General features: G+C 43.1%; 1 protein-coding gene across 2 annotated transcripts in view; it reads left to right on the top strand.

The window, feature by feature from the left end:
* Positions 1-27,425, top strand: part of LOC126476475 (unextended protein) — a 535,489-nt gene that overhangs the window by 359,371 nt on the left and 148,693 nt on the right. For both annotated transcript variants that reach the window (XM_050103544.1, XM_050103545.1), the window contains exons 2-3: positions 19,057-19,411; positions 26,644-26,945. In XM_050103544.1, the coding sequence (XP_049959501.1) occupies positions 19,057-19,411; positions 26,644-26,945 (657 nt within the window). The remainder of the gene's footprint in view (positions 1-19,056; positions 19,412-26,643; positions 26,946-27,425) is intronic.

The following is a 27,425-nucleotide window of genomic DNA, read 5'->3' as shown; positions in this document are numbered from 1 at the left end:
ACATCCATGCCCGAGGCAGGATTCGAACCTGCGACCGTAGCAGCAGCACGGTTCTGGATTCAAGCGCCCAGAACCGACAGCGCGAAAAATACTCTCCAACAAAAAAGCAGTTGAATGTGTACTGGACGAAGGTGTTGAACCATAAACAAGATAAAAGGGAAAATAAATAATCTACCGATATTAGGTTTCAACGTTTGAAGGTATCAATATGTGACTGTTCCTTTTTTGGATATATGAGGTCACATACAGTCATCCTATGCAACATGGCAGTCGTACTATTTTTCAACTTGAAGCAGTAATAGTAATAATACAGTGCAAAATAAAATTGAAGTAGTAATAATACAATGCAAAATAAAAATGAAATACATGAAATCCAATAATTATCCACCTTACACACACACACACACACACACACACACACACACACACACACACACACACACGCGCGCGCGCCAAGCAGTAGTTCGTTATATAAAAGGAGAATAGAAACGACTGTTAAGTATGTTGGTTGGTTGATTTGGAGCAGGGGTCCAAACAGCGAGCTCATCGGTCCCGTCGGTTTAGGGAGGAATGGGGAAGGAAATCAGCCATGTCCTTTCAAAGGAACCATCTCGGCATTTGCCTGAAGCGATTTACGGAAACCACGGGAAACCTAGATCAGGATGTCCGGACGCCGGTTTGAACCACCGTCCGTCCGAATGCCAGTCCAGTGTGCTTTTACTACTGTTAAACTTGAGTTAAATGCATTAGTTACCAGTGATGCTACCTCAGCTATTTGCACTCATCGTGCTCTGAACCTGAGCAGTCCCTTATGTTATATTTATCTGGCAATATTAATTAATATTGCCCAGCAATAAGGATTTTTAGATTCTAATACAAAATACAGTCCACATCTACCTACAATGTTGTTTCCTCTAATATCAACGTTCAGATGACACTGCAACACAACATGTAATGGATCACACTTCTATAGGTGTCCTTATTGCTTCCTTTCCGTTGCCACCTTTCTGTTTTACACTGACCGATGTGGCCTAGTGATGATTACACTGGACTCGGATTCGTGGGGGACGATAGTTCAAATCTGCGTCCTGCGATCCTGATTTGTTTTCCGCGATTTTTCCAAATCGCTCAAGGCAATCGCCGGGATGGTTCCTTTTAAAAGCCGCGCGGGATTAGCCGAGCGGTCGTAGGCGCTGCAGTCACGGACTGTGCGGCTGATCCCGGCGGAGGTTCGAGTCCTCCTTCGGGCATGGGTGTGTGTGTTTGTCCTTAGGATACTGTAGGTTAAGTAGTGTGTAAGCTTAGGGACTGATGACCTTAGCAGTTAAGTCCCATAAGATTTCACACACATTTGAACTTTTTTTTATTTTTTGCTCCTTTTAAAAGGGCACGTCCGATTTCCTTTCCCGTCCTTTCGTAATCCGTGGTAGCGTTCCGTCCCTAATGACCGCGCTGTCGACGGGACGTTATGCTGGAATCTTCCCTCCCTCCCTCCTTCCCTCCCTCCCTCCCTCCCTTCCTTTTTTTTTTTTTGCGAACGAAACCGTGAACCACTCTCTGACGAAATAGGTTCTGGTTTTCCCACGATTACAAAATAATCGTTTGACAATTTATTCTACACAGCTTTAGCTGTTGCCTTTTGCAACGAGTATAATTTAATAAATCCTTTCCTTTCTTTCTGTTTGTAGAACTTCGAATGACCTCATTTGTGATTTGGTCCCCAGTGATCTGCCTCACAATCTCAGTGTACACTGATTGCAACCAATAGCATGCAACTCTATGACTCGCTATTACATTGCATCTGCAGCACACATTCCCAAAATTACTGGCAATACTTGTAGTGGTGTTTTGTTGTATGTGTCCTACTCTGCGTCGTGTACCCCGATGCATACCTGATAGGTGTTCTTCCGCACGGTGGTAATGCAACCGCTGGGCTCACACACATGCTGCGAATCTAACAGTGGCAATAAAGATGGCATTGTGGTATTGTCTTACTACTAATAATGATAGCTTTGAGTAATAGCTCCAACTCTAATTCGCTTGTGGGTGATTTGTTTTTACTGAAGTGAAGTGAGCCGAAAAAAAAATCTTTCTTTTGTTAAGTGCACTCCTAAATATGCAAGAGACGGCTCCTGCGAATTGAAGATTCTGCTAGGTTGAGGATAAGATTTCTAGTCAGACTGCCACCTACTTTCAGCAGAAAAGAAGTTTGTCGTATGGGCATCTTCGTTGATTTTGCTGTGTACTCACCATTGCTGCATCATTGATAAAACATGTGATGCTTTCGCTTCCGGTTCTGCCCTCGATTCATTTGAGAGAAAGTACGAAAATGTCGACTTCGTGTGCAACAACGACGTCTGCAAGATATCACCACCCTCCCCCCTCCTACCCCCCTTACCCGTCGTCGCCTCTTCATCCCGTACGGCTGATTGGATAAGTTTCCAAAAAAATTGATTCGCAGGTGGATTGTAGTGCGAATTCTTTGGTAATGCGTCACCTTTAGCTGCTGTCCAACGTGTCATCCAACAGATAAGTGAGTGGGTGCCCCGTCTTGTTGAAAAATGAAGTTATCTTCGTACATCCTCTGAAACCGCCAGTTCTGTAACATAGCGAGGTAGTGCTGACCGTTAACCGTATTTCCATCAAAGAAGAATGGGCCGTAAACAGATGATCGGGATACCGCACAAAACACATCGCCTTTGGGCGAATCTCGTACATGTTCAATGGCTGCCCCAAATTCGAACATTGTGTTTGTTTACCTGACAACTAACATGGAAAGTCGCTTCATCACTGAACACGATGCGTAGTGCGAAAGTGTTATCATTGTCAATAGCTCCAAGAACATCTGTACAAAATGCCATACGTTTGCGTTTGTCATCAGGATGCAGACGTTGTAACAGCTGTAGCTTGAACTGCTTTATGATTAACCGACGTCTCAAAACATGCCACATTGTTGTTGTAGGCAGTTGTAACTCCCGACTGGCACGACGAATTGAATTTGGACTACGTTGGAAAGCAGTTTGAATTCGTGCAACATTTTCTTCAGGAACACGGGGGCGGCCAGGACTCTTTCCTTTACATACACTCCTAGAAACTGTCGATACCATCTGCGAATGTTCCACCCATTCGGAGGAACAATTTGGTACCCCAACCTGAAACGTCTGTGCACTGTAATCACGGAATTGCACTTCGCAAACTCGAGAACACAGAATTTCTGCTGCGAAGTAGCCATTTTAAACATATGATGGTTACCAAGCAAAACAGAAGACAACTGGCTCCTAGCGGCTATTAATATAAACTAGACTAGGTATTCGTTTCTCCAATAGCTGAGCCAGGGCCCAGCGATCGATAGTTTGGACAAAATAATATTTTGTAATACGTACATTCTTTTTCCCCCACATGAACCATAGACCTTGCCGTTGGTGGGGAGGCTTGCGTGCCTCAGCGATACAGATAGCCGTACCGTAGGTGCAACCACAACGGAGGGGTATCTGTTGAGAGGCCAGACAAACGTACGGTTCCTGAAGAGGGGCAGCAGCCTTTTCAGTAGTTGCAGGGGCAACAGTCTGGATGATTGACTGATCTGGCCTTGTAACACTAACCAAAACGGCCTTGCTGTGCTGGTACTGCGAACGGCTAAAAGCAAGGGGAAATTACGGCCGTAGTTTTTCCCGAGGGCATGCAGCTTTACTGTGTGGATAAATGATGATGGCGTCCTCTTGGGTAAAATATTCCGGAGGTAAAATAGTTCCCCATTCGGATCTCCGGGCGGGGCTACTCAGGAGGAGGTCGTTATAAGGAGAAAGAAAACTGGCGTTCTACGGATCGGAGCTTGGAGTGTCAGATCCCTTAATCGGGCAGGTAGGTTAGAAAATTTAAAAAGGGAAATGGATAGGTTAAAGTTGGATGTAGTAGGAATTAGTGAAGTTCGGTGGCAGGAGGAACAAGACTTTTGGTCAGGTAAATACAGGGTTATAAATACAAAATCAAATAGGGGTAACGCAGGAGTAGGTTTAATAATGAATAAAACAATAGGAATGCGGGTAAGCTACTACAAACAGCACATCTAACGCATTGTTGTGGCCAAGATAGACACGACGCCCACGCCTACGACAGTGGTACAAGTCTATATGCCAACTAGCTCTGCAGATGACGAAGAAGTTGAAGAAATGTATGATCAAATAAAAGAAATTATTCAGATAGTGAAGGAAGACGAAAATTTAATAGTCATGGGTGACTGGAATTCGGTAGTAGGAAAAGGGAGAGAAGGAAACGTAGTAGGTGAATATGGATTGGGGGTAAGAAATGAAAGAGGAAGCCGCCTGGTGGAATTTTGCACAGAGCACAACTTAATCATAGCTAACACTTGATTCAAGAATCATAAAAGAAGGTTGTATACATGGAAGAATCCTGGAGATACTAAAAGGTATCAGATAGATTATATAATGGTAAGACTGAGATTTAGGAACCAGGTTTTAAACTGTAAGACATTTCCAGGGGCAGATGTGGGCTCTGACCACAATCTATTGGTTATGAGCTGTAGATTAAAACTGAAGAAACTGCAAAAAGGTGGGAATTTAAGGAGATGGGACCTGGATAAACTGACTAAACCAGAGGTTGTACAGAGTTTCAGGGAGAGCATAAGGGAACACTTGACAAGAATGGGGAAAGAAATACAGTAGAAGAAGAATGGGTAGCTTTGAGGGATGAAGTAGTGAAGGCAGCAGAGGATCAAGTAGGTAAAAAGACGAGGGCTAGTAGAAATCCTTGGGTGACAGAAGAAATATTGAATTTAATTGACGAAAGGAGAAAATATAAAAATGCAGTAAATGAAGCAGACAAAAAGGAATACAAACGTCTCAAAAATGAGATGGACAGGAAGTGCAAAATGGCTAAGCAGGGCAAATGTAAGGATGTAGAGGCTTATCTCACTAGGGGTAAGATAGATACTGCCTACAGGAAAATTAGAGAGACCTTTAGAGAAAAGAGAACCACTTGTATGAATATCAAGAGCTCAGATGGGAACCCAGTTCTAAACAAAGAAGGGAAAGCAGAAAGGTGGAAGGAGTATATAGAGGGTCTATACAAGGGCGATGTACTTCAGGGCAATGTTATAGAAATGGAAGAGGATGTAGATGAAGATGAAATGGGAGATATGATGCTGCGTGAAGAGTTTGATAGAGCACTGAAAGACCTGAGTCGAAACAAGGCCCCGGGAGTAGACAACATACCGTCAGAACTACTGACAGCCTCGGGGGAGCCAATCCTGACAAAACTCTACCACCTGGTGAGCAAAATGTATGAGACAGGCGAAATACCCTCAGACTTCAAGAAGAATATAATAATTCCAATACCAAAGAAAGCAGGCGTTGACAGATGTGAAAATTACCGAACTATCAGTTTAATAAGTCACAGCTGTAAAATACTAACGCGAATTCTTTACAGACGAATGGAAAAACTGGTAGAAACCGACCTTGGGGAAGATCAGTTTGGATTCCGTAGAAATATGGGAACACGTGAGGCAATACTGACGCTACGCCTTATCTTAGAAGCTAGATTAAGAAAAGGCAAACCTACTTTTCTAGCATTTGTAGACTTAGAGAAAGCTTTTGACAATGTTGACTGGAATACTCTCTTCCAAATTCTGAAGGTGGCGGGGGTAAAATACAAGCAGCGAAAGGCTATTTACAATTTGTACAGAAACCAGATGGCAGTTAAGAGAGTTGAGGGGCATGAAAGGGAAGCAGTGGTTGGGAAGGGAGTGAGACAGGGTTGTAGCCTATCCCCGATGTTATTCAATCTGTATGTTGAGCAAGCAGTAAAGGAAACAAAAGAAAAATTCGTAGTATATATTAAAATCCATGGAGAAGAAATAAAAACTTTGAGGTTCGTCGATGACATTGTAATTCTGTCAGAAACAGCAAAGGACTTGGAAGAGCAGTTGAACGGAATGGACAGTGTCTTGAAAAGAGGATATAAGATGAACATCAACAAAAGCAAAATGAGGATAATGGAATGTAGTCGAATTAAGTCGGGTGATGTTGAGGGTATTAGATTAGGAAATGAGATACTTAAAGTAGTGAAGGAGTTTTGCTATTTGGGGAGTAAAATAACTGATGATGGTCGAAGTAGAGAGGATATAATAAGTAGACTGGCAATGGCAAGGAAAGCATTTCTGAAGAAGAGAAATTTGTTAACATCGAGTATAGATTTGTCAGGAAGTCGTTTCTGAAAGTATTTGTATGGAGTGCAGCCATGTATGGAAGTGAAACGTGGACGATAAATAGTTTAGACAAGAAGAGAATAGAAGCTTTCGAAATGTGGTGCTACAGAAGAATGCTGAAGATTAGATGGGTAGATCACATAACTAATGAGGAAGTATTGAATAGGATTGGGGAGAAGAGAAGTCTGTGGCACAACTTGACCAGAAAAAGGGATCGGTTGGTAGGACATGTTCTGAGGCATCAAGGGATCACAAATTTAGCATTGGAGGGCAGCGTGGAGGGTAAAAATCGTAGAGGGAGACCAAGAGATGAATAAACTAGTCAGATTCAGAGGGATGTAGGCTGCAGTACGCACTGGGAGAAGAAGAAGAAGCTTGCACAGGATAGAGTAGCGTGGAGAGCTGCATCATACCAGTCTCAGGACTGAAGACAACAACAACAACAACAACAACAACATTCTTTTTGAAACACCCTGTACTATATAACAGATTTTTGGAACGTGTTACATGCTGTGATATCGAAGATGTGTAAGTAGTGTACTAGGAGTAATATGAATTAGAGAAACAGATCAATTTGTATTGGCTAAAAATGAACAGTAAGTAAAACAGAGTGAATACAGTCGCATTATAAAGTTATACATGTGTGTACATACAGTTGCGTCGGTGCACATGACACTTGCATCTTTGCAATGGCCCTCTCAATACTGGGTGCTTGGAAACAGCCTCCGAAAGAGACTGCGGTCAGTTGGTCGGTTGAATGATTAAAGGGGGAAAGGGACTGTATTACACTCGATCTATAATTCACATCTCTCCGACTCGTCGCCATTACTCAATGTCACTTAGGTGGAAATTGATGTTTTGCCGGTTTAGGCACTCCCGGTTCTGCTTGGTGAGGCGTTTGGTTGCACACGCACATTCTCTAACACAAACTCCGGTATACGTAATCGCTCTCTACATCGTCCACTGCAGCAGTTTCATCTGCGCTACCATGTTTTCATTCGAATTAACGTTGCTGGATCGAGGGGATCATGATTTCGTGTCTTATCCTGGAATATGTTTGACACTTTCATCTTTGGAAATGGCTTCAGCGACATTATTAGATAATGTTAGATTACCTAGACGTTTGTCTCGATGTTTCATTATAGAAGTCGCAGCGAAAAATGACATCAGGTGATATCAGTTATAATTTTCTGTTGAATCTGTACATGTGAAATTGATATGCGCTGTGTCAGTAAGGCCGGCCGAAGTGGCCGTGCGGTTAAAGGCGCTGCAGTCTGGAACCGCAAGACCGCTACGGTCGCAGGTTCGAATCCTGCCTCGGGCATGGATGTTTGTGATGTCTTTAGGTTAGTTAGGTTTAACTAGTTCTAAGTTCCAGGGGACTAATGACCTCAGCAGTTGAGTCCCATAGTGCTCAGAGCCATTTGAACCATTTTTTTGTGTCAGTAAATAGTATACAAACACAATATGTACTACACGCACATATGATAGGTGGCCACTAACCTGAAAATGGGGAAATCGATGGAAGTCTGATGACTTTGGGTCGGTGCTTATTGCTTCTACCTGCTGACAACTCTAACAGGACACAAAGCAGTGCGCTGCAGCATTGACAGCGTTGTGATAGGCACTGTGAATGCAGTGTTGATTACAGCGTACTGGCAATTTGCAAGGCATCGACCGCGCCCTTAAGCTGTGGTCACAGTGACACCAACTTCGTTTGCAAGACTTCATTGCCTGACGTCTGGTAAGACACGACCGAAGCTTGGTCGTGGTACGTCCGACTACTCGGCGAAACGAATCCCTTAACATTTCTACAGCTGGAGACTTTGCAGGATAGCCTTTTTTACTAAAGAGGTGATGAATACAAACGTTTCTAAAAAGAATAATGTGCTCTTGCTGAGCTATTCGAACTACAGGACTGATTTTACGAACGCGTGATAATAAAGAAGAGAATGTTCTCCACATACTTGAGGTGTACAGTATATTCGCCTTTACATCACTCGCAGTCATTGGTGAATGCAGACAAATAGCATGATAATTTGACTTTCAAAATCTGTACTTACTTTCAGCGGAATTACGTAGGGAAGAAAATTTGGTATAAATCTTAATAAACGTAAATTTCTAGGAAGTGTTATTTTTCATCTCAATGCTTGACTAATGGCGAGATTCCAAACTGAAAATATTTATCTACGAAGGTAACATGTCACCCTCTCACGTGTAAAATGAACCGTTACGATAAATGAAAGATTTTTTAAAATTTTGGATAGGCGACATTCCAGGAATTATAGCTCGCACAGGATACCATGGGCGATGCACAGTGACCAGTTTTCGTCCAAAGCGCTGGGGTAGTTATTCGTTTGTTTGGGAGCGGAGATCGATAAGTGTTTTCCACCTTTCGGCCGGTCACCTTTCTCAGACGATTTTACAGAAAATATTAGGTAAAAAAATCATTTTTGGTTTTCTTATAGCTTTAAATGTCAGGTACGTGATAATGTGCCCGTCTTTTCGTTAATGGTCATAGTTATTGTGATATTTACCTGAAGGTAACACACACAGCCAAATTCGGGAAGGTGTGCAATGAAAAATAGAGATCGCTATGATTTTGCGTTTGGGGCATATTACATAAAGTGTTGTTGCGTATGAAATTCAGCTAACATATCGAATTTTTCTTTAGATTTGGTAAGAGGCATCTATCTGTCACCAATCTTGAGAAAATTGATCTGAGTAGCGCACTCATTTGCGATCGCGCCGCGCCATTGATATAGCTAGAGTGAAATATCCACAAGACTCCTTATATTTCATTAACGGTTTCAGTTATCGAAATGAGATTTTGGCAAATCATAGCATGCAAATTGGACACTATTTCACCGTATCGTTATTATGTAAAACTTCATTATCTACCGTGTTATTTCAGTAACAACAGACTTTTTCGGTAAAAGATGTAATTTTCAAGGCCCATCGGTAGCTGCTGAAACAAGAAAAGCTATGGGTTTTTGAACAACGTATAAGTCATCACAGTTTTATTGTACCAAAGATATGCTTTTTCGTAAGCTACTGACTTTATTCTTCCTCAGTTCCTCACTTAATAAGCTTAACAAACTCAATAAACCACAGTTTCACAATCGTCTCGCAGTTGTGCCCGCACAACATGTTAGTAAGGTGAGACAGTGTAAGCTGCGCTGTGTTTTGGGAAAAGATGCGAATTTTGACATTGCAACCAAAGAAATCTATAGGTTTTTCTCAAAATTCGCCACTTACGGTGCTTCTGTGAATGTTACAAATGGTTAACAAGCCAGGGGAAAATGACCCGCTGCATTTTCGGCGGAATTCTTTTTAGATAGTAACGAAAGCAGAGGTGACAGTAGATCTTTTTGAATGGTCACCATGCAAGTGTGGGCGTGGAGTGGCCCCACTTACTATTTACAAATTATATGAACGTAGGCTTCACTTTAGGACGTTCTGTACGACCCCCCAACACTGCCACTCTCCGCACACATCCCCAGCCGACTGCGCAACTAGCGGCCGAGGTATTTTGCGCACACTATAAAAGAATCATCCACTGTTTTATTTGAAAACTGAAATATTTATTTCTTAAAAAGACTATAAATACGCGAGATGTACTGCCAGTTGTTACAAAATGTTTTGTACAGCAAGCTGGGTTTGGCGGTTCATCAGCTGTTGCAATGTATTGTCACCCGTATCCGCTGAAGAAAACAAACGTATTTGCATTCTTCTGACCACTATCCTATGGCAGCCGATGAAGTCTGTCTCAGACCACATAGCTGGCCGCTGTGGCCGAGAGGTTCTAGGCGCTTCAGTCTGGAACCGCGCTGCTGCCACGGTCGCAGGTTCGAATCCTGCCTCGGGAATGGATGTGTGTGTTGTCCTTAGGGTTTTCAGGTTTAAGTAGTTCTAAGTCTAGGGGACTGATGACCTCTGATGTTAAGTCCCATAGTGGTTAGAGCCAGTTGTTTTTTTCAGACCACACACTTGCTACGAACATGGTCGAAAGAATTGGCCAGCTTTGACCGACTGCTGGCGTCGTCCGAAGTCTGTATCAGCGTGACCACAGCCTCGAGCTTCCAAAGTCCGTCACGAAAAGTGCCAAGCAATACGGGGCTATTTTCACTCGTTTTCAAACCTCTATATTTTGTAAAGTACTACGTGTACAAATATGGTTTATACATGAGTAGGACCATAAACTCGCCAAGTTTGCGTTTTGCACTCTTTATATGTTCTATGACATACGTGGAAGCGGGAATCTAGTTCGTTCCATACCTTGTGTGACAACATCCTGTTCCAGTGATCTTGGCAGTGGACGTATGTAAAGACGGTTCTTAAAGTACAGTCCCTCCCTCTCCCCTCCAAAAGGAAAAAGGCGCTAGACGATAGGTCAGGCGACCTGGTGAGAGTGGAGGGGGGGGGGGGGGGGGGAAGAGGCACTTCAGTTTCACTACGCACAATCCAGCGTCGTTTAGGCAGTGGCGAACATTCATGCTCCATTGAGAGTATGTCTTATTGGGAGATAAAGTTCTCCGATTCACTTGCGGAAACAACCACAAGTGCAACACACCAAGATTCGCGGTACCCTTCATAGTCTTGTCATGGGAGAAAAACCGCCAATAGGGCTGCCTCTGTGACACCACGCGGAAAACGTTAACCGTCGGAAAATCCTGTTCATGCGCCACAATTGGATGAGTGACGCACACTCTCGCGTTCTGGCGTTTAACCTTTCCACGTAACTAGCAGGCTGGTTCGTCGCTGAATATCAGCTTGTACTCGGAATGTTGATCCTCAAGTGCTTCCTGCGCTGTGATGCAAAATTGAAGGCGTCGGCCGTAATCTTCGGCTCTAAATTGTTACAAGAGCTGCAGACGGTAGGGTGTGAAGTGTAACGGCCTTCCCAAAGTGTTCCACACGGTTTTTTGCAGCGTTCCACGTTTGAGGCTTGACCGTTGATTTTTTTTTTTTTTTTTTTTTTTTTTTTTTTTTTTTTTTTTAACTGCGTATAATACTCCCTCCCCTCCCCACTCCTCGGTTGCATATGACATAATTGGTCGACAGGTACTTTCCTGATATGATACTTGAAATTTTACCGGCGTAAAGAGTACGCTGTGAAGTTTCGGGATTGCAGTTAGATTACGTAGACTACGTGCCACGATATTTCGCCTGGTAACCCAGATATATTGTTCGGTGTTAAAACAGAAACGAAACGAAAATATTCAAACACTAGAATATCTTACACGAAAGCTTAATATACACTAGCGCATGTATTGTAAAATCACTTATCGTCTGGTAATATATTGTTACTGTGAGTGGAAGTTTAACATCTGTACATACCGTATTACAGTGGTTGACACGCAACTGATTCGTACTTAACTGTTTAAAACATGAGAAATCAAATGGAAAACAGTGTTATGGTCTTAAGCATGACGAAAAAAAGTCTGTAATGTTCTTTTGCTTAGCAGACGACAGTTTAGATACTGACGCGATGTTCCACCATTTTCCAATGAAGAAACTGTCTATTGGGGTAGACGTAGAGCTTCGTTCGATGTACTGAACGTAAATGTCAAATGCTTCTTTAGCATGTGTACGTGATACTCGAGCCGTGGGTTCAGTGTCTATGTTGTCATTATCTTTCTCTCTGTCATCGATTGTTTGAGTTCCAGTGTTAATGAGCTGAGCGTCAGTTAAATCTGCTTCCGTTGTGCAGTCAGCGTCAGCTATGATTTAAATAATGAAAACTGCACCAGTTACTTATTTTTTGTTGCGTAGCACTAAGCGTTTCGAGGATTTAGTCCCATTTTCAGGTGCATTTGTGCATTTGTTTACATGAATATGTTTGGTGATGTTTGCATGTGTGATTTTCTGGCTGTCTTCCATCTTTTCGAAGTCAGACGGTATTGTGCCACCTCCATAATAAAAATATCACACACATGCAAATCTTCATTTCCACTGTTTTGTTTACAAAACATGCAGAACATGACACAGCTGGAGAATTTCACAAAACGTCTGATACGGTGAACGAAATTCAGCATCAGCTATACCTATCAACTTACGTCACTGGGCTGGTTGTAGTCACCGTCACTTTTTACGTTTAGTTGGTGCCGTAATTCAGTATTGCACACTTCAGCGTGTAACAAGAATACTATCACTGATTTGTAAAGCAAATGCGTGCACAATGGCACTTATTGATGGAGTTAGAAACAAGTTATTTCATACTAAAAGTGATCGAACTATCTCAACTAGCAACGGTCTACTGCCTACTGATTCATGTCGCAGACGATGAGTCATAAAGTCCAGTCCAGACCGTAGCAGTGACCCGTTTACGTAAACAAACACCAGAATTGGGATGGCGGGTGTCCGACCATCCGAGGTCGGATTAGCGACGTTCTGCTGTCGTAGCCCAGTATCATGCGTATTACGAGAGGGTACCCCAACAAAAAGAAAAAGAAGGAAAAAAGGGATAACATTGCCGTGGGCAGAGCTTGTGTGGTACGCATTTCCGCCGGTAGGCTTATTGTCAGTTCATTGCCGCCTGTGTCGTCGACCTGGTTTGTCGTGTTGATCTGCGGTGATTGTTTTTGCTAGCGCTCTTTTGTTGTTCTTTCTGTTTTTATGATGGCAAGTTCAAGTGAACAACTTGCAGCTGTGAAATTTTGTTTTTACTTCTACATCTACATCTACATCTATACTCCGCGAGCCACCTTACGGTGTGTGGCGGAGGGTACTTATTGTACCACTATCTGATCCCCCCTTCCCTGTTCCATTCACGAATTGTGTGTGGGAAGAACGACTGCTTGTAAGTCTCCGTATTTGCTCTAATTTCTCGGATCTTTTCGTTGTGATCATTACGCGAGATATATGTGGGCGGTAGTAATATGTTGCCCATCTCTTCCCGGAATGTGCTCTCTCGTAATTTCGATAATAAACCTCTCCGTATTGCGTAACGCCTTTCTTGAAGTGTCCGCCACTGGAGCTTGTTCAGCATTTCCGTAACGCTCTCGCGCTGACTAAATGTCCCCATGACGAATCGCGCTGCTTTTCGCTGGATCATGTCTATCTCTTCTATTAATCCAACCTGGTAAGGGTCCCATACTGATGAGCAATACTCAAGAATCGGACGAGCAAGCGTTTTGTAAGCTACTTCTTTCGTCGATGAGTCACATTTTCTTAGAATTCTTCCTATGAATCTCAACCTGGCGCCTGCTTTTCCCACTATTTGTTTTATGTGATCATTCCACTTCAGATCGCTCCGGATAGTAACTCCTAAGTATTTTACGGTCGTTACCGCTTCCAATGATTTACCACCTATGGCATAATCGTACTGGAATGGATTTCTGCCCCTATGTATGCGCATTATATTACATTTATCTACGTTTAGGGAAAGCTGCCAGCTGTCGCACCATGCATTAATCCTCTGCAGGTCCTCCTGGAGTACGTGCGAGTCTTCTGATGTTGCTACTTTCTTGTAGACAACCGTGTCATCTGCAAATAGCCTCACGGAGCTACCGATGTTGTCAACTAAGTCATTTATGTATATTGTAAACAATAAAGGTCCTATCACGCTTCCCTGCGGTACTCCCGAAATTACCTCTACATCTGCAGATTTTGAACCGTTAAGAATGACATGTTGTGTTCTTTCTTCTAGGAAATCCTGAATCCAATCACAAACCTGGTCCGATATTCCGTAAGCTCGTATTTTTTTCACTAAACGTAAGTGCGGAACCGTATCAAATGCCTTCCTGAAGTCCAGGAATACGGCATCAATCTGCTCGCCAGTGTCTACGGCACTGTGAATTTCTTGGGCAAATAGGGCGAGCTGAGTTTCACATGATCTCTGTTTGCGGAATCCATGTTGGTTATGATGGAGATTTGTATTATCTAAGAACGTCATAATACGAGAACACAAAACATGTTTCATTATTCTACAACAGATTGACGTAAGCGAAATAGGCCTATAATTATTCGCATCTGATTTATGACCCTTCTTGAAAATGGGAACGACCTGCGCTTTCTTCCAGTCGCTAGGTGATTTACGTTCTTCCAGCGATCTACGATAAATTGCTGATAGAAAGGGGGCAAGTTCTTTAGCATAATCACTGTAGAATCTTAAGGGTATCTCGTCTGGTCCGGATGCTTTTCCGCTACTAAGTGATAGCAGTTGTTTTTCAATTCCGATGTCGTTTATTTCAATATTTTCCATTTTGGCGTCCGTGCGACGGCTGAAGTCAGGGACCGTGTTACGATTTTCCGCAGTGAAACAGTTTCGGAACACTGAATTCAGTATTTCTGCCTTTCTTCGGTCGTCCTCTGTTTCGGTGCCATCGTGGTCAACGAGTGACTGAATAGGGGATTTAGATCCGCTTACCGATTTTACATATGACCAAAACTTTTTAGGGTTCTTGTTTAGATTGTTTGCCAATGTTTTATGTTCGAAATCGTTGAATGCTTCTCTCATTGCTCTCTTTACGCTCTTTTTCGCTTCGTTCAGCTTTTCCTTATCAGCTATGATTCGACTACTCTTAAACCTATGATGAAGCTTTCTTTGTTTCCGTAGTACCTTTCGTACATGATTGTTATACCACGGTGGATCTTCCCCCTCGCTTTGGACCTTAGTCGGTACGAACTTATCTAAGGCGTACTGGACGATGTTCCTGAATTTTTTCCATTTTTGTTCCACATCCTCTTCCTCAGAAATGAACGTTTGATGGTGGTCACTCAGATATTCTGCGATTTGTGCCCTATCACTCTTGTTAAGCAAATATATTTTCCTTCCTTTCTTGGCATTTCTTATTACACTTGTAGTCATTGATGCAACCACTGGCTTATGATCACTGATACCCTCTTCTACATTCACGGAGTCGAAAAGTTCCGGTCTATTTGTTGCTATGAGGTCTAAAACGTTAGCTTCACGAGTTGGTTCTCTAACTATCTGCTCGAAGTAATTCTCGGACAAGGCAGTCACAAGAGTCTCTGTCCCTGGCTCCAGTTCTGATTGTGTGACTATCCCATTCTATACCTGGTAGATTGAAGTCTCCCCCTATTACAATAGTATGATCACGAAACTTCTTCACGACGTTCTGCAGGTTCTCTCTGAGGCGCTCAACTACTACGGTTGCTGATGCAGGTGGTCTATAGAAGCATCCGACTATCATATCTGACCCACCTTTGATACTTAACTTAACCCAGATTATTTCACATTCGCATTCGCTAATAACTTCACTGGATATTATTGAATTCTTTACTGCTATAAATACTCCTCCACCATTGGCGTTTATCCTATCCTTGCGGTATATATTCCATTCTGTGTCTAGGATTTCGTTACTGTTCACTTCCGGTTTTAACCAACTTTCCGTTCCTAATACTATATGCGCACTATTTCCTTCAATAAGAGATACTAATTCAGGAACCTTGCCCTGGATACTCCTGCAGTTTACCAATATTACGTTAACTTTTCCTGTTTTTGGTCTCTGAGGACGGACGTTCTTTATCAACGATGATAATGTCCTCTCTGGTAAGCCGTCAGGTATTTTATCGTTTCGCCCAAGGGGGGGGTCCCTCTAACCTAAAAAAACCCCCGTGTGCACGCCACACGTACTCTGCTACCCTAGTAGCTGCTTCCGGTGTGTAGAAATGCTGCTGAAAGTATTTTAATATTGAGTAGAGCTTACCAACATGATATGGGGAAAATTCAAGTGTGCGAGTGGTTTGCTCCAGTTGAAAATGGTAATGTGTCGATTGATAGCAGACCTCGTTCTGAACGTCCATCAACTGCCCGATTCGACGAAAATATTGAAGCAATTCGAGAGCTTGTCCTCAACTTTTATTTGGAAGTTTTAAGAAGATTGCCCAAGACTGTTCATAAACAAAGACCCTATTTGTGCAGACAGGAGGCTGATTCTTCCATCAAGACAACGCACTTGCAGACACAGCCCACGCACCTTACAAGCCTGACCTGTCTCTGTGCGACTTCTTCTTAGTTCCACGTATGAAAAGGGGCAGGAAAGGACAAAAATTTGATAACACTGAAGAAATCAAGAAAAAAAAGCGAGGGGGGAACTGCCAGCCATTTCTAAAGATGACTACAAAAATGTTTCGAACAGTGGAAGCACCGATGGGATAAATGTATCACTTGCAATGAAGAGTATTTTGAAAGGGATTAGGTTGTTCCGTAAACAATTTGAAAATATGTAGCTTTTTTAAAAAAATCCGTTGTTTTTTTGGGTACCCCCTGTAACGTCGACTCGGATCTTCGGTCTTGGCTAACACTCAGCGATAGAGCCACGAGATTATTTCGTATGTATCGGTATCGACGTTACAAACAGAACGTTCATGAACTGAACTCGTGACTTGTGCGAGATATTTACCTCACCAAATGCCGTAATTAAATCTTTTATAATCCATGTTTTATCAGTTGCTATTTAAATATTAATGATAAGTTCAGATTAGTTCCAACGACACCAAATTCCTACAGTCTGGAACCGCACGACCGCTACGGCCGCAGGTTCGAATCCTGCCTCGGGCATGGATGTGTGTGATGACCTTAGGTTAGTTAGATTTAAGTAGTTCTAAGTTCTAGGGGACTGATGACCTAAGATGTTAAGTCCCATAGTGCTCAGAGCCATTTGAACACCAAATTCCCTATAGACTGGTTGTAATCTCGAATCTATAATCAGTCGTAACAGTGTTATTAATTCCTAACGTCAAGGAGTTTCTATATAAGCGGCGAGCGCTTCAGTCAAATAATATCGCAGCACGCTGTCTCTCTAAATAATATTGCAAAACTTGAATGATAAATGCGTGAATTGACACGATATGCTGGTTTATTACACAATATTAGTCACTTCTCAACAGAGCCGTGAGGAAGAAGCATTCCCAGGTGTTAGGGGAATTATAAATTATAAGCTTCGTAACTATCGCCAAGTTCCGTAGTCCATTAGTTATTACGAATGAAATTGTCAATCTGTGTTCAATTTCTAAATAGTGTTAACTTCAAGTTATCCAATTAAAAGTCACTTCTATCTAACATATGCAAGTCCTCTATCTGAATTCTAAATAACGTAATATTTGACGTCAAAGTATCGTTTCACTGCGTCATAGTAGATCGCAATAATCAATTGTGAAAAAACAATCTAATTTCGCCTACATATACGAGCATTCAAAAGTGTGACCTGTTTCGGTTAACTCTCGTAACGTAGTGACAATGGCTTGAATTATCCTTAGCCATTACTCACGAATCTCAAAGAGTACTCACACGGAGTATTCTTTGGGAACGTTGGTTCTACTTTGCGAATTTTAATTGTAATCATTTTGCGATTTACTATGATTTTGAATTTTGAGTTTGATTTTACTGGAATCCTATATTTATTTCGTATGTTAATAAATTACTAACAAGGGAACCTCCCCATCGCACCCTCCTCAGATTTAGTTATAAGTTGGCACAGTGGACAGGTCTTGAAAAACTGAACACAGATCAATCGAGAAAACAGGAAGAAGTTGTGTGGAACTATGAAAAAAATATGCAAAATATACAAACTGAGTAGTCCATGCGCAAGATAGGCAACATAAAGGAGTGTGTCAGCTCAGGAGCGCCGTGGTCCCGTGGTTAGCGTGAGCAACTGTGGAACGAGAGGTTCTCCGTTCAAGCCTTCCCTCGAGTGAAAAGTTTAATTTTTTACATAATCATCTTCGCTCTCCAAAATTCCAGGACATGTTCAGATTTGCTTGGATATATGCAGAAATTGACGGTCCACACAAGGAAAAATTTGAAAACGTTAAAAGCATATGTTTTGACAGAGCACAGGGAAAACTGTGCGACTGTGAAACTGTTGCATTCATTTGTTGCAGTTTATGTGACAAACTCTTATGTTTTCATCACTTTTTTGGGAGTGATTACCACATTCACAAGAAAACCTAAATCGGGCAAGGTAGAAGAATCTTTTTACCCATTCGCCAAGTGTACAAGTTAGGTGGGTCCACAACATATTCCTGTCATGTGACGCAGATGCCGTCACCAGTATCGTATAGAATATATCAGACGTGTTTTCCTGTGGAGGAATCGGTTGACCTATGACCTTGCGATCAAATGTTTTCGGTTCCCATTGGAGAGGCACGTCCTTTCGTCTACTAATCGCACGGTTTTGCGGTGCGGTCGCAAAACACAGACACTAAACTTATTACAGTAAACAGAGACGTCGATGAACGAACGGACAGATCATAACTTTGCGAAAATAAAGAGCGTGAACTTTTCACTCGAGGGAAGACTTGAACCAAGGACCTCTCGTTCCGCAGTTGCTCACGCTAACCACGGGACCACGGCGCTCCTGAGCTCCCGTTATCCTTAATGTTGCCTATCTTGCGCATGGACTACCCAGTTTGTATATTTTGCTTATTTTTTTCATAGTTCCACACAACTTCTTCCTGTTTTCTCGATTGATCTGTGTTCAGTTTTTCAAGGCCTATCCACTGTGCCAACTTATAACTAAATTTGAGGGGGGTGCGGTGGGGAGGTTCCCTTGTAAGTATTAGATTCCTGATTCAGTTACTGGTTAATATCCAAATAATGGTGTTAACTGGAAATTTGTTTGCTCGTTCATTTTTCGTGGAATTTGGAACTTTTTTTGGAGAAATCTTTGGGAATTTGGAGCTAATTTTTGATTTTCGTTTCTCGTCCGAGGAAGTGGCATTACACCCCTCTACGATGTACCGTACCGCATCTAGGTGTTAGTAGAGCAACGTCAAGGCTATCGCGCATATTACTAGTGTGTAATAGCATTGGCGAATACGGTCAGGGTTGTGTTGTGAGCGGGGCTTGTGGCGCGGTGTTACAGGTGGGTGGTGCGGCGGCAGCGGCGCAACGTCAGCCTGCCGGAGTCCCGGCTGCAGCCGGCGACGGTGTCGCCCCTGGCGGAGGACGCCTCCGCCCCGGGACTGTCGCGGCCGCAGGAGGTGCGGCTGCAGACGGCCGGCTCCGCCGAGGGCGACGCCGTGGCGTCGGTGGTGTCGCTGCGCATCGAGGCGGAGAAGGTGGAGGTGGAGGAAGGCCGCATGCAGGTGCTGGCCGACTCCGAGGTGCGGCTGCGCCTGTTCGGCGTCGCGCTGCGCCCCGGCACCAACATGACGTTCACGCGCGTGGCCGCCGCGCGCGGCGCGCCCTGCAGCTTCCCGCAGCCGGAGGTCTTCACGGTCAGTCCGCCCCCCTCTTTCGCCCAGACACCGGCAAACTCGACGTTCAGATGAGCTCGTTGTTCACGAGACAAACTCCAGTCTTCTTTCTTTCATCCCTGCCTACCTTTCTTCCCTCCTTCCTCCTTCACTTCCTTTCTAAAGTGTCAGTTTGAGTCTGCCCGTTTCTGTGCGGAGACGCTCCTGACACACCAGTCCAAAGTGCTAAGGGGGGTACGACGTCAAACGGGCCGACTTGGAGCAGGAGAGCCACCACAGGACATTTTATTTTCTACTGTCTATATTTTTACAAATAAGTAAAAATTTTACAAATAAGTAAAAATTATCAATATACCGCAATTTTACAAATAAATTCATAAAACTTTGTCAGCATGACCAGGAAGGATTCAGGATTTCCACTCATAGCAGTGGAAGTGCAAAACCATAACAAAATAATTTTTTTTTAGATATGAAATTTCATCATTTTTTCACTTACTGTTGGCTACATTTGTTGCTATAGATAAATTTTTCTTCACAAGTAGGAGAGATTCTTTGATGAATTTTGCACAGTATACAAACCATACTTACAGGTGTATGAAACTCTAGAATTTACCAAATCTATTAAAAACTGTGGTAAAAATTGAGATAATTAACTACAAAATTTGATTTTTTTTCTAAACATAAGTTTAAAACGCAACAGCTCATTCATTTTTTCATAACTTAAATAGATTCTAGAGTTTCAAACACCTGTAAGTATGGTTCGTGTCCTGTGCAAAATTCATCGAACAGTCTCTCATACTTATGAGGAAAAGTGTACTTATAGCAACAAATGCAGCCAATAGTATGTGAAAAAATCATGAAATTTCACATGTAAAAAAATTATTTTGTTCGTTTTTGAACTTCCGCTGCTACGAGTGTGAACCCTGAATCCTCCGTGGTCATGCCGACAAAGTTTTATGAATTTCCTTGTAAAAGTATAGACAGTGGAAATTAAAATGTCCTATGGTGCCTCTCCTGCTCCAAGTCGGCCCGTTTGACATCCTACCCCCATTAAGTGAGGCAACCATCTTCTCAGACTTTTTTTTCCAGTTGACTCTGAGCTAAAACCTATATGGATCCTGCCACACAGCCCACTGGACGGGCCAGAGTGTCAAGCGGTGATAGGACGCCGCCTATGTGTTACTGGTTCCTGTGCTATCCCAGACACAGCAGTTGCGACATATTATGCGGACAGTATATCGTGGCAGTCGGCCGCGAACGTAAATAAACGAGAACTAGTACTGCCCGAGGGCAGAGGAGCGGTCCGGAAAAACAAGCCCCACCTCCTTCTCGAAGGGCTGCCATCATACATCCGTGTTCTGTGCTTCCACGAGAGCAGAACTGACATAACGGTCATAAAGATCGCTGGTACGTTTTGCAGTTGTGAGGGTCACATTCGAATCCCTTTATGCACTGGGATTAGTCTCTTCGCTCATTTCAAATAAGAAAAAAATCAGTCTGCAACCCATGGCAAGCTGGAGTAACAAAGCATTTGGGAGAGGCTACAGCGGAATTGTGTGCTGGGGTTGACAGTGGTAGTTCAGGCCTGACTTCTGGCGGTATCTTAAACACAGTTCAAAACGCTCCGCCTAAAACTGCCACGATAGTGTCAGTATAATACAGCGAACTCGTTTACGTTCGAATTGGTATGGCTCACCGGTTTCTACACACTTCCTTGGTTGGTACTTTCTTTCTAGTCGTATTCCTTTTAAATCGGTCCAAGCAGTTTTGAGATAATCGTTAGCAGGACGACAAAGGCGCTGCGGCCCCACTCTGCATTGTTGCCAAATATATTCAAGATGACTGATCCAAGAAGGCGCCGATATATGTGGCAGTGTCGCAATGACGTCATGTCTGGAAGTTCAGATTTTGACGGAAAATAGGTCAGTTGGGCTACTTCCACTGACAAAACCCACTCCCCTCCCGTCAACCTCCCCCCCCCCCTCTCCCAAGAAAATGGTGGGAAGTTCAAATTTTGACAGGAAAAAGGATCACTTGGGCTACCTCCACTAACCCGAGAAAGTGCAAGAAAATAGGTCACTTGGGCTACCTCAACTAACCTAAATCATCCAGCCACCATCTCTACCTTGTAACTGCCAGGAAAACGACTTAGCCTGTGCTGGGCTGCTGGATAAGATGGACGTAAGTCTATATTTTGCATACAGTGTTTATTTAAACAATTTCTGTTGTCATAGGCAGTAGCTCCATCGAGTGTGTTCACCATGAGGTCCAGAGTCCTACTGACCTAGTACACAGTACTGCCACCAGAGGGCACTGTCGTCCCATGGCGGTCTCGGAAGAAATGGCGGAAAAAGGACTTAGTCTGTGTCCAGCTGCCGGAGAGAGGAAGGAGAGTACTTTATTTACTCTGGAAACATTTATTTAAGGATGGATTTCATGTAGTTTATTACGCTGATGTGCCTGGGGTCACATTACCCCAAGGCGCGCACTCTTGGCGCGGCGCGAGAACGTCACACCAGCCTGCGAGATGCTTCCAGCCATGCACGTGTTTCCATAACTGCTGTTGCAGGTGCGAAGATGCACAGCCTTCGTACCTGTGGTCCAGCGAAAACCTAATTGCCAAGCGACTCACCATCGCAAGTGCAGCTAAAAGGTTGTCAGAGTTATACTGACGTCACAGGTCTATGTAAACAAGAAACAAGTCTCCCTCTCAACGCGATATAGAAACTGTTGCAATGCCTCAAAACCATTTTGTACAGATCGCCATTTTGCACTGACAGTTAAACCTTGAAAAAGTGGTGTACAGATCGTCAAATATGGAAAGACACTTACTCGATTACACTGCTCTGCCACTGATGAAACTATCTTGAATATTTCAAAGTGAAACAGATCTCCAACCAGGCTATATATCATCACATATCGTATCGATGTAGTAAACATGCAGTTCGTATCCTGCGCCATACAAAATCTTCGCTTGCGCATCCTGCATATAGCTAGCGACCACCAGATTCTCATACATATATTGCGAAGACTGTTCTACAAAGACTGGGTCAGTTCCCCTCGGCACAAAGGCGTCACTGTTTCTGGCTCCGACCTGCTTGCTTGCTTTCTACACCCATCTCCATCTTCTGGGATTACAAGAAAACCGGTATTTTCACATGATTTGCCAGAATACTGTACCATTTATGCGATACTTCTCGATATCAAGCACATAGCAATATCGCTTGCACAGTATAATTCAGAAGATAGGCTGGAAATTATTTCTCTAAAAACCTGAAACTTTAGCAAGGTGCAGTGTGCTGTAAACCACTGAGTAACTAGAAACTTAACCCATCTGCGAAAATCTTTGTCTGAAAACTCGAAAAAAATACCGGAAACTGGTATTTTCACTCGCGATTACCGATTTCGGAGATATAACAAATTCCATATCATCCCTATAATTTAGGGTCAACTAAGGTGTTTCTCACATCTAGAGAAAGTGCATACATGTATTCCACCCATCTTTCACCTACTAGATGCGCACACCACAATTGAGGTTCTCTCAACCAAATAAAGGCAGGAAATTTGCAGAAGCAGTCAGTCGACTATTTACACCAGGGAATAATGATCCAGCGCAAACACAGGTCCATATTGAATCTTCACAAATTTCCATGGGGAACACACACGATCACGAAAGCTGTACGACACATAATGAGTATTGGTTCACTATTCAGCTGTCTAGAGGACGACACGGTTAAATCAGCTACACTTCTGTACCCCAACTGGTCATTGCATTTGGACGGTTCCTGCCGTTAGCTGGAAATGTGAATCATTCCCACCACAGGCCACCGCCGCCACGTACTCCTTGCACATCAGACAGAATCGTCTTAGGAAACCGGCTACATATATATTTGATCGCTATACTTACAAGTAAATGTTAAGATTGCGGTCTCATTTGGACGACATTCAACAATGAGTGAAGTATCAGAAATACCCTCTGCTCATGGCTGTGGGTCTGGAAACAGAAATCTCTCTACCATTCTTATCACTTGACACACTTTTCCAAGTAAAAAAAGAATCTTCCATTCCCTTTCTTCGCGGTATTCCATGTTAAATCGCATAGCTTCCTTATGACAGGACAACGCCATTTTATTTGCACATGTCGGAACACACACACACACATGCTTTGTAAGCCTGATGGTCAAGGCGAAACTATTACTCATCCCCTACTACTAACAAGGGAACCTCCCCATCGCACCCCCCCCGTCAATTTAGTTATAAGTTGGCACAGTCGATAGACCTAGAAAAACTGAACACAGATCACTCGAAGAAACAGGAAGAAGTTGTGTGGAACTATGAAAAAAATAAGCAAAATATGCAAACTGAGTAGTCCATGCGCAAGATAGACAACATCAAGGATAATGAGAGCTCAGGAGCGCCGTGGTCCCGTGGTTAGCGTGAGCAGCTGCGGAACGAGAGGTCCGTGGTTCACGTCTTCCCTCGAGTGAATAGTTTAATTATTTATTTTCAGACAATTATTTTGCGAAGCTGCACAGGTACACAGAGCAGTATTGTTCACGTGATCGCGTGTCAATTATGAAAGTTCAGGTACTCACACATAATCAACTTCGCTCTCCAAAATTCCAGGACATGTTCAGATTTGCTTGGACATATGCAGGATTTGACGGTCTACACACGGAAAAATTTGAAAACGTTAAAAACATATGTTTTGACAGAGCACAGGGAAAACTGTGCGACTGTGAAACTGTTGCATTCATTTGAAGCAGTTTATGTGACAAACTCTTATGTTTTCATCACTTTTTTGGGAGTGATTATTACATCCACAAAAATCCTAAATCGGGCAAGGTAGAAGAATCTTTTTACCCATTCGCCAAGTGTACAAGTTAGGTGGGTCCACAACATATTCCTGTCATGTGACGCAGATGCCGTCACCAGTGTCGTATAGAATATATCAGACGTGTTTTCCTGTGGAGGAATCGGTTGACCTATGACCTTGCGATCAAATGTTTTCGGTTCCCATTGGAGAGGCACATCCTTTCGTCTACTAATCGCACGGTTTTGCGGTGCGGTCGCAAAACACAGACACTAAACTTATTACAGTGAACAGAGACGTCGATGAACGAACGGACAGATCATAACTTTGCGAAAATAAAGAACGTGAACTTTTCACTCGAGGGAAGACTTGAACCAAGGACCTCTCGTTCCGCAGTTGCTCACGCTAACCACGGGACCACGGCGCTCCTGAGCTCCCATTATCCTTAATGTTGCCTATCTTGCGTATGGACTACTCAGTTTGTATATTTTGCTTATTTTTTTCATAGTCCCACACAACTTCTTCCTGTTCTGTTTTCTCGATTGATCTGTGTTCAGTTTTTCAAGGCTTATCCACTGTGCTAACTTACAACTAAATTTGAGGAGGGTGCGATGGGGAGGTTCCCTTGTAAGTATCATACTTCACCAATAACTGGTTACTGGTGATACGAAACAATACTGAGCGAAAATCAGTGGTGGGTGGACGTGTCTCCTAAGTTTTTCCTGAGAGTAGTACCACTGTGTCTTGGAAAGAGAGGCGTAATCGTCTTACAAACCGCCAGATGTTAAAAACACGATCGCAACGACCATGTTACTATCACAATCGGTCTTTGTTCTACAGGTTCTCACAAGTACCGCTAACGTATGTGTTGAAAACTATACAAGCCTTATAAATCGACGTATGGCATAGTGATCGCTTGAGTGTATATTATCAGACCAACAGTGCGAAAAAGTTAGCAATTTTACAGTCATTTCAACACTGAGCAATGATGTCACAGCATGCTTCCCAGTTTCAGTATCATCGCTAAACCATCCCCTCGTCTACTTCGCTAGTACCATTGAGAATATAGATAGATCACTGTGCAATATGTCCATTCATTTTTAATTCTCGAGCATATACATCATCAAAGTATACCAGACAGCGATCTACATATTTCTAGCATCTCGAGCATAGTGCGTAATTTACGATCTCTCTCTCTGTGCAGGTGGGAGTCACAGGGCATTCTTGCATCCTTAGGATAAGGTCAGGGACTGAAAGTCCCCCTCGCACTGTCTTTGACCAACCCTCCCTGCAGCACTGTTACCGATTCAATCTGCAGCTGACGAGAAGTAGACCCCCCCCTCCCAGAACCGTGCTAGAACTCAAACCCGCCTTGGGGGAGCAGTGGGAGAATACCCCACCAGGACTCCACAACAGTTTGGTAGCCAGCATGTGTGGTTGAAAATGTGCTTTATTACCTGAGGAAGGCATATTCTTTACCGAGAGTCCGTTATCGACCGTTATGTTGGGAAATGAATATGTGAAGATGGTATCTGTTCTTTCGGACTTGCACTCACATTTCTCAAACTCTAACGGGAATCGCTAGATTGGCTGCTGCGAGAAATGAGTATAGGATGCAGGGGCACCACAAATGTATTGTGTGGACAGTAAGTTGGAAATGTGGGTCTCGCGGGGAGCGTGCCAAGAGGTAAGTCCCTGCAGTCGCACTATCCTCTGTATCTTCTATGGCTGTGTCGGATACAGCCGGCACGGTAGCTCAGTGTGCTCGGTTAGAGGGTTAGGTGCCCTGTGCAATAAAAAAAACTGAGTGAATGGATCAACGAAGAACTTAAACGAACGTCATAGGACGTCCGCCCCGAACAAATGGAACAAACTACAACGAGTAAAATGAGGTCAAAAAAAAAAAAAGTTAGAGCGTCTGTTATGTAAGCAGAAGATCCCGGGTTCGAGTCCCGGTCGGGGCACACATTTTCAACTGTCCCCGTTGATATTTATCAACGCCTGTAAGTAGCCAATGGTGTGGATTTCATTGTAGTTTCATTTATGTTGGGAGTCTATAACATGAACGTTATTTGTGTCTGGTTATGCTGCTTTCCCATGTGGTGAAATCTATACCATTTTTCGTTACAAATATTTCACTCTACCTCTATACTTACGTAGTATGTTTAATGTTGTCCACCATTGCCTGTGATTATTGCTGTCCGGTGATGTGTCTCTTCGTTAGCAATTATCAAGCAGTGCAATTATAGTACTTTTGCGACTTTTTTGTGAAGAAAGAATTATACAAAATCGCAACTGGGGTTTCTTTAGGAAAAAGGGAAACGCGAATGGCAGTGAAACGAGATAGTAGCGTATGATTATACTAATTAGATAGTAATAATTTATCGTACTTGCTCGCTGGAGTGTAGGAGAGGGCTGTAATGCGGCGCTGTGTGTGCAGATTAACCAGGTGTCGGAGGCCGGCACGTCGGCTGAGGCGGTGGTGACGGTGCCGTCCGTGGTGGGCACGTACTACCTGTGCATGGAGATCGGCGAGGGCCCCGCGTTCGTGCACCAGGGCGAGGAGCCGTGGGTGTCGCTCAGCGTGCACACGCCGCTGCTGCCCGTCTGGCTGTCCATCATCGTCATCTGCGTCTGCCTCGTCTTCTCGGCGCTCTTCTCCGGCCTCAACCTCGGCCTCATGTCCATGGACCAGACCGACCTCAAGATCATCTGCAACACGGGCACGCCCACCGAGAAGAGGCGAGTACCCCACTCCGTAAAGTCTCGCTTACACTGCGTGCATTTGCACACGATTCGCCAGTGAAGTTCCCTTGTAACTGTGAACAAGCGTTTACACTGGACTGAAAGAAGAGAAGGCCTTTCCTCCTTTTTTCTTTTTTTCTTCTTTTCCTTCTTTTTTCTTCTTATCTTTTTCTTTTTTATTATCTTTTTCTTTTTTCTTCTTATCTTTTTCTTTTTTCCTTGTTTTTCTCTTTTTTCCTTGTTTTTCTCTTTTTTCCTTGTTTTTCTCTTTTTTCCCTTGTTTTTCTCTTTTTCCCCTTGTTTTTCTCTTTTTTCCCTTGTTTTTATCTTTATTCCCTTGTTTTTATCTTTATTCCCTTGTTTTTATCTTTATTCCCTTGTTTTTATCTTTATTTCCTTGTTTTTATCTTTATTTCCTTGTTTTTATCTTTATTTCCTTGTTTTTATCTTTATTTCCTTGTTTTTATCTTTATTTCC

The sequence above is a fragment of the Schistocerca serialis genome, chromosome 1 (assembly GCF_023864345.2).
Source record: "Schistocerca serialis cubense isolate TAMUIC-IGC-003099 chromosome 1, iqSchSeri2.2, whole genome shotgun sequence".
NCBI classification, from domain to species: Eukaryota; Metazoa; Arthropoda; class Insecta; order Orthoptera; family Acrididae; genus Schistocerca; species Schistocerca serialis.
The sequence above is the reverse complement of the archived record's forward strand: the minus strand, read 5'-3'. Positions and strand labels throughout refer to the sequence as shown.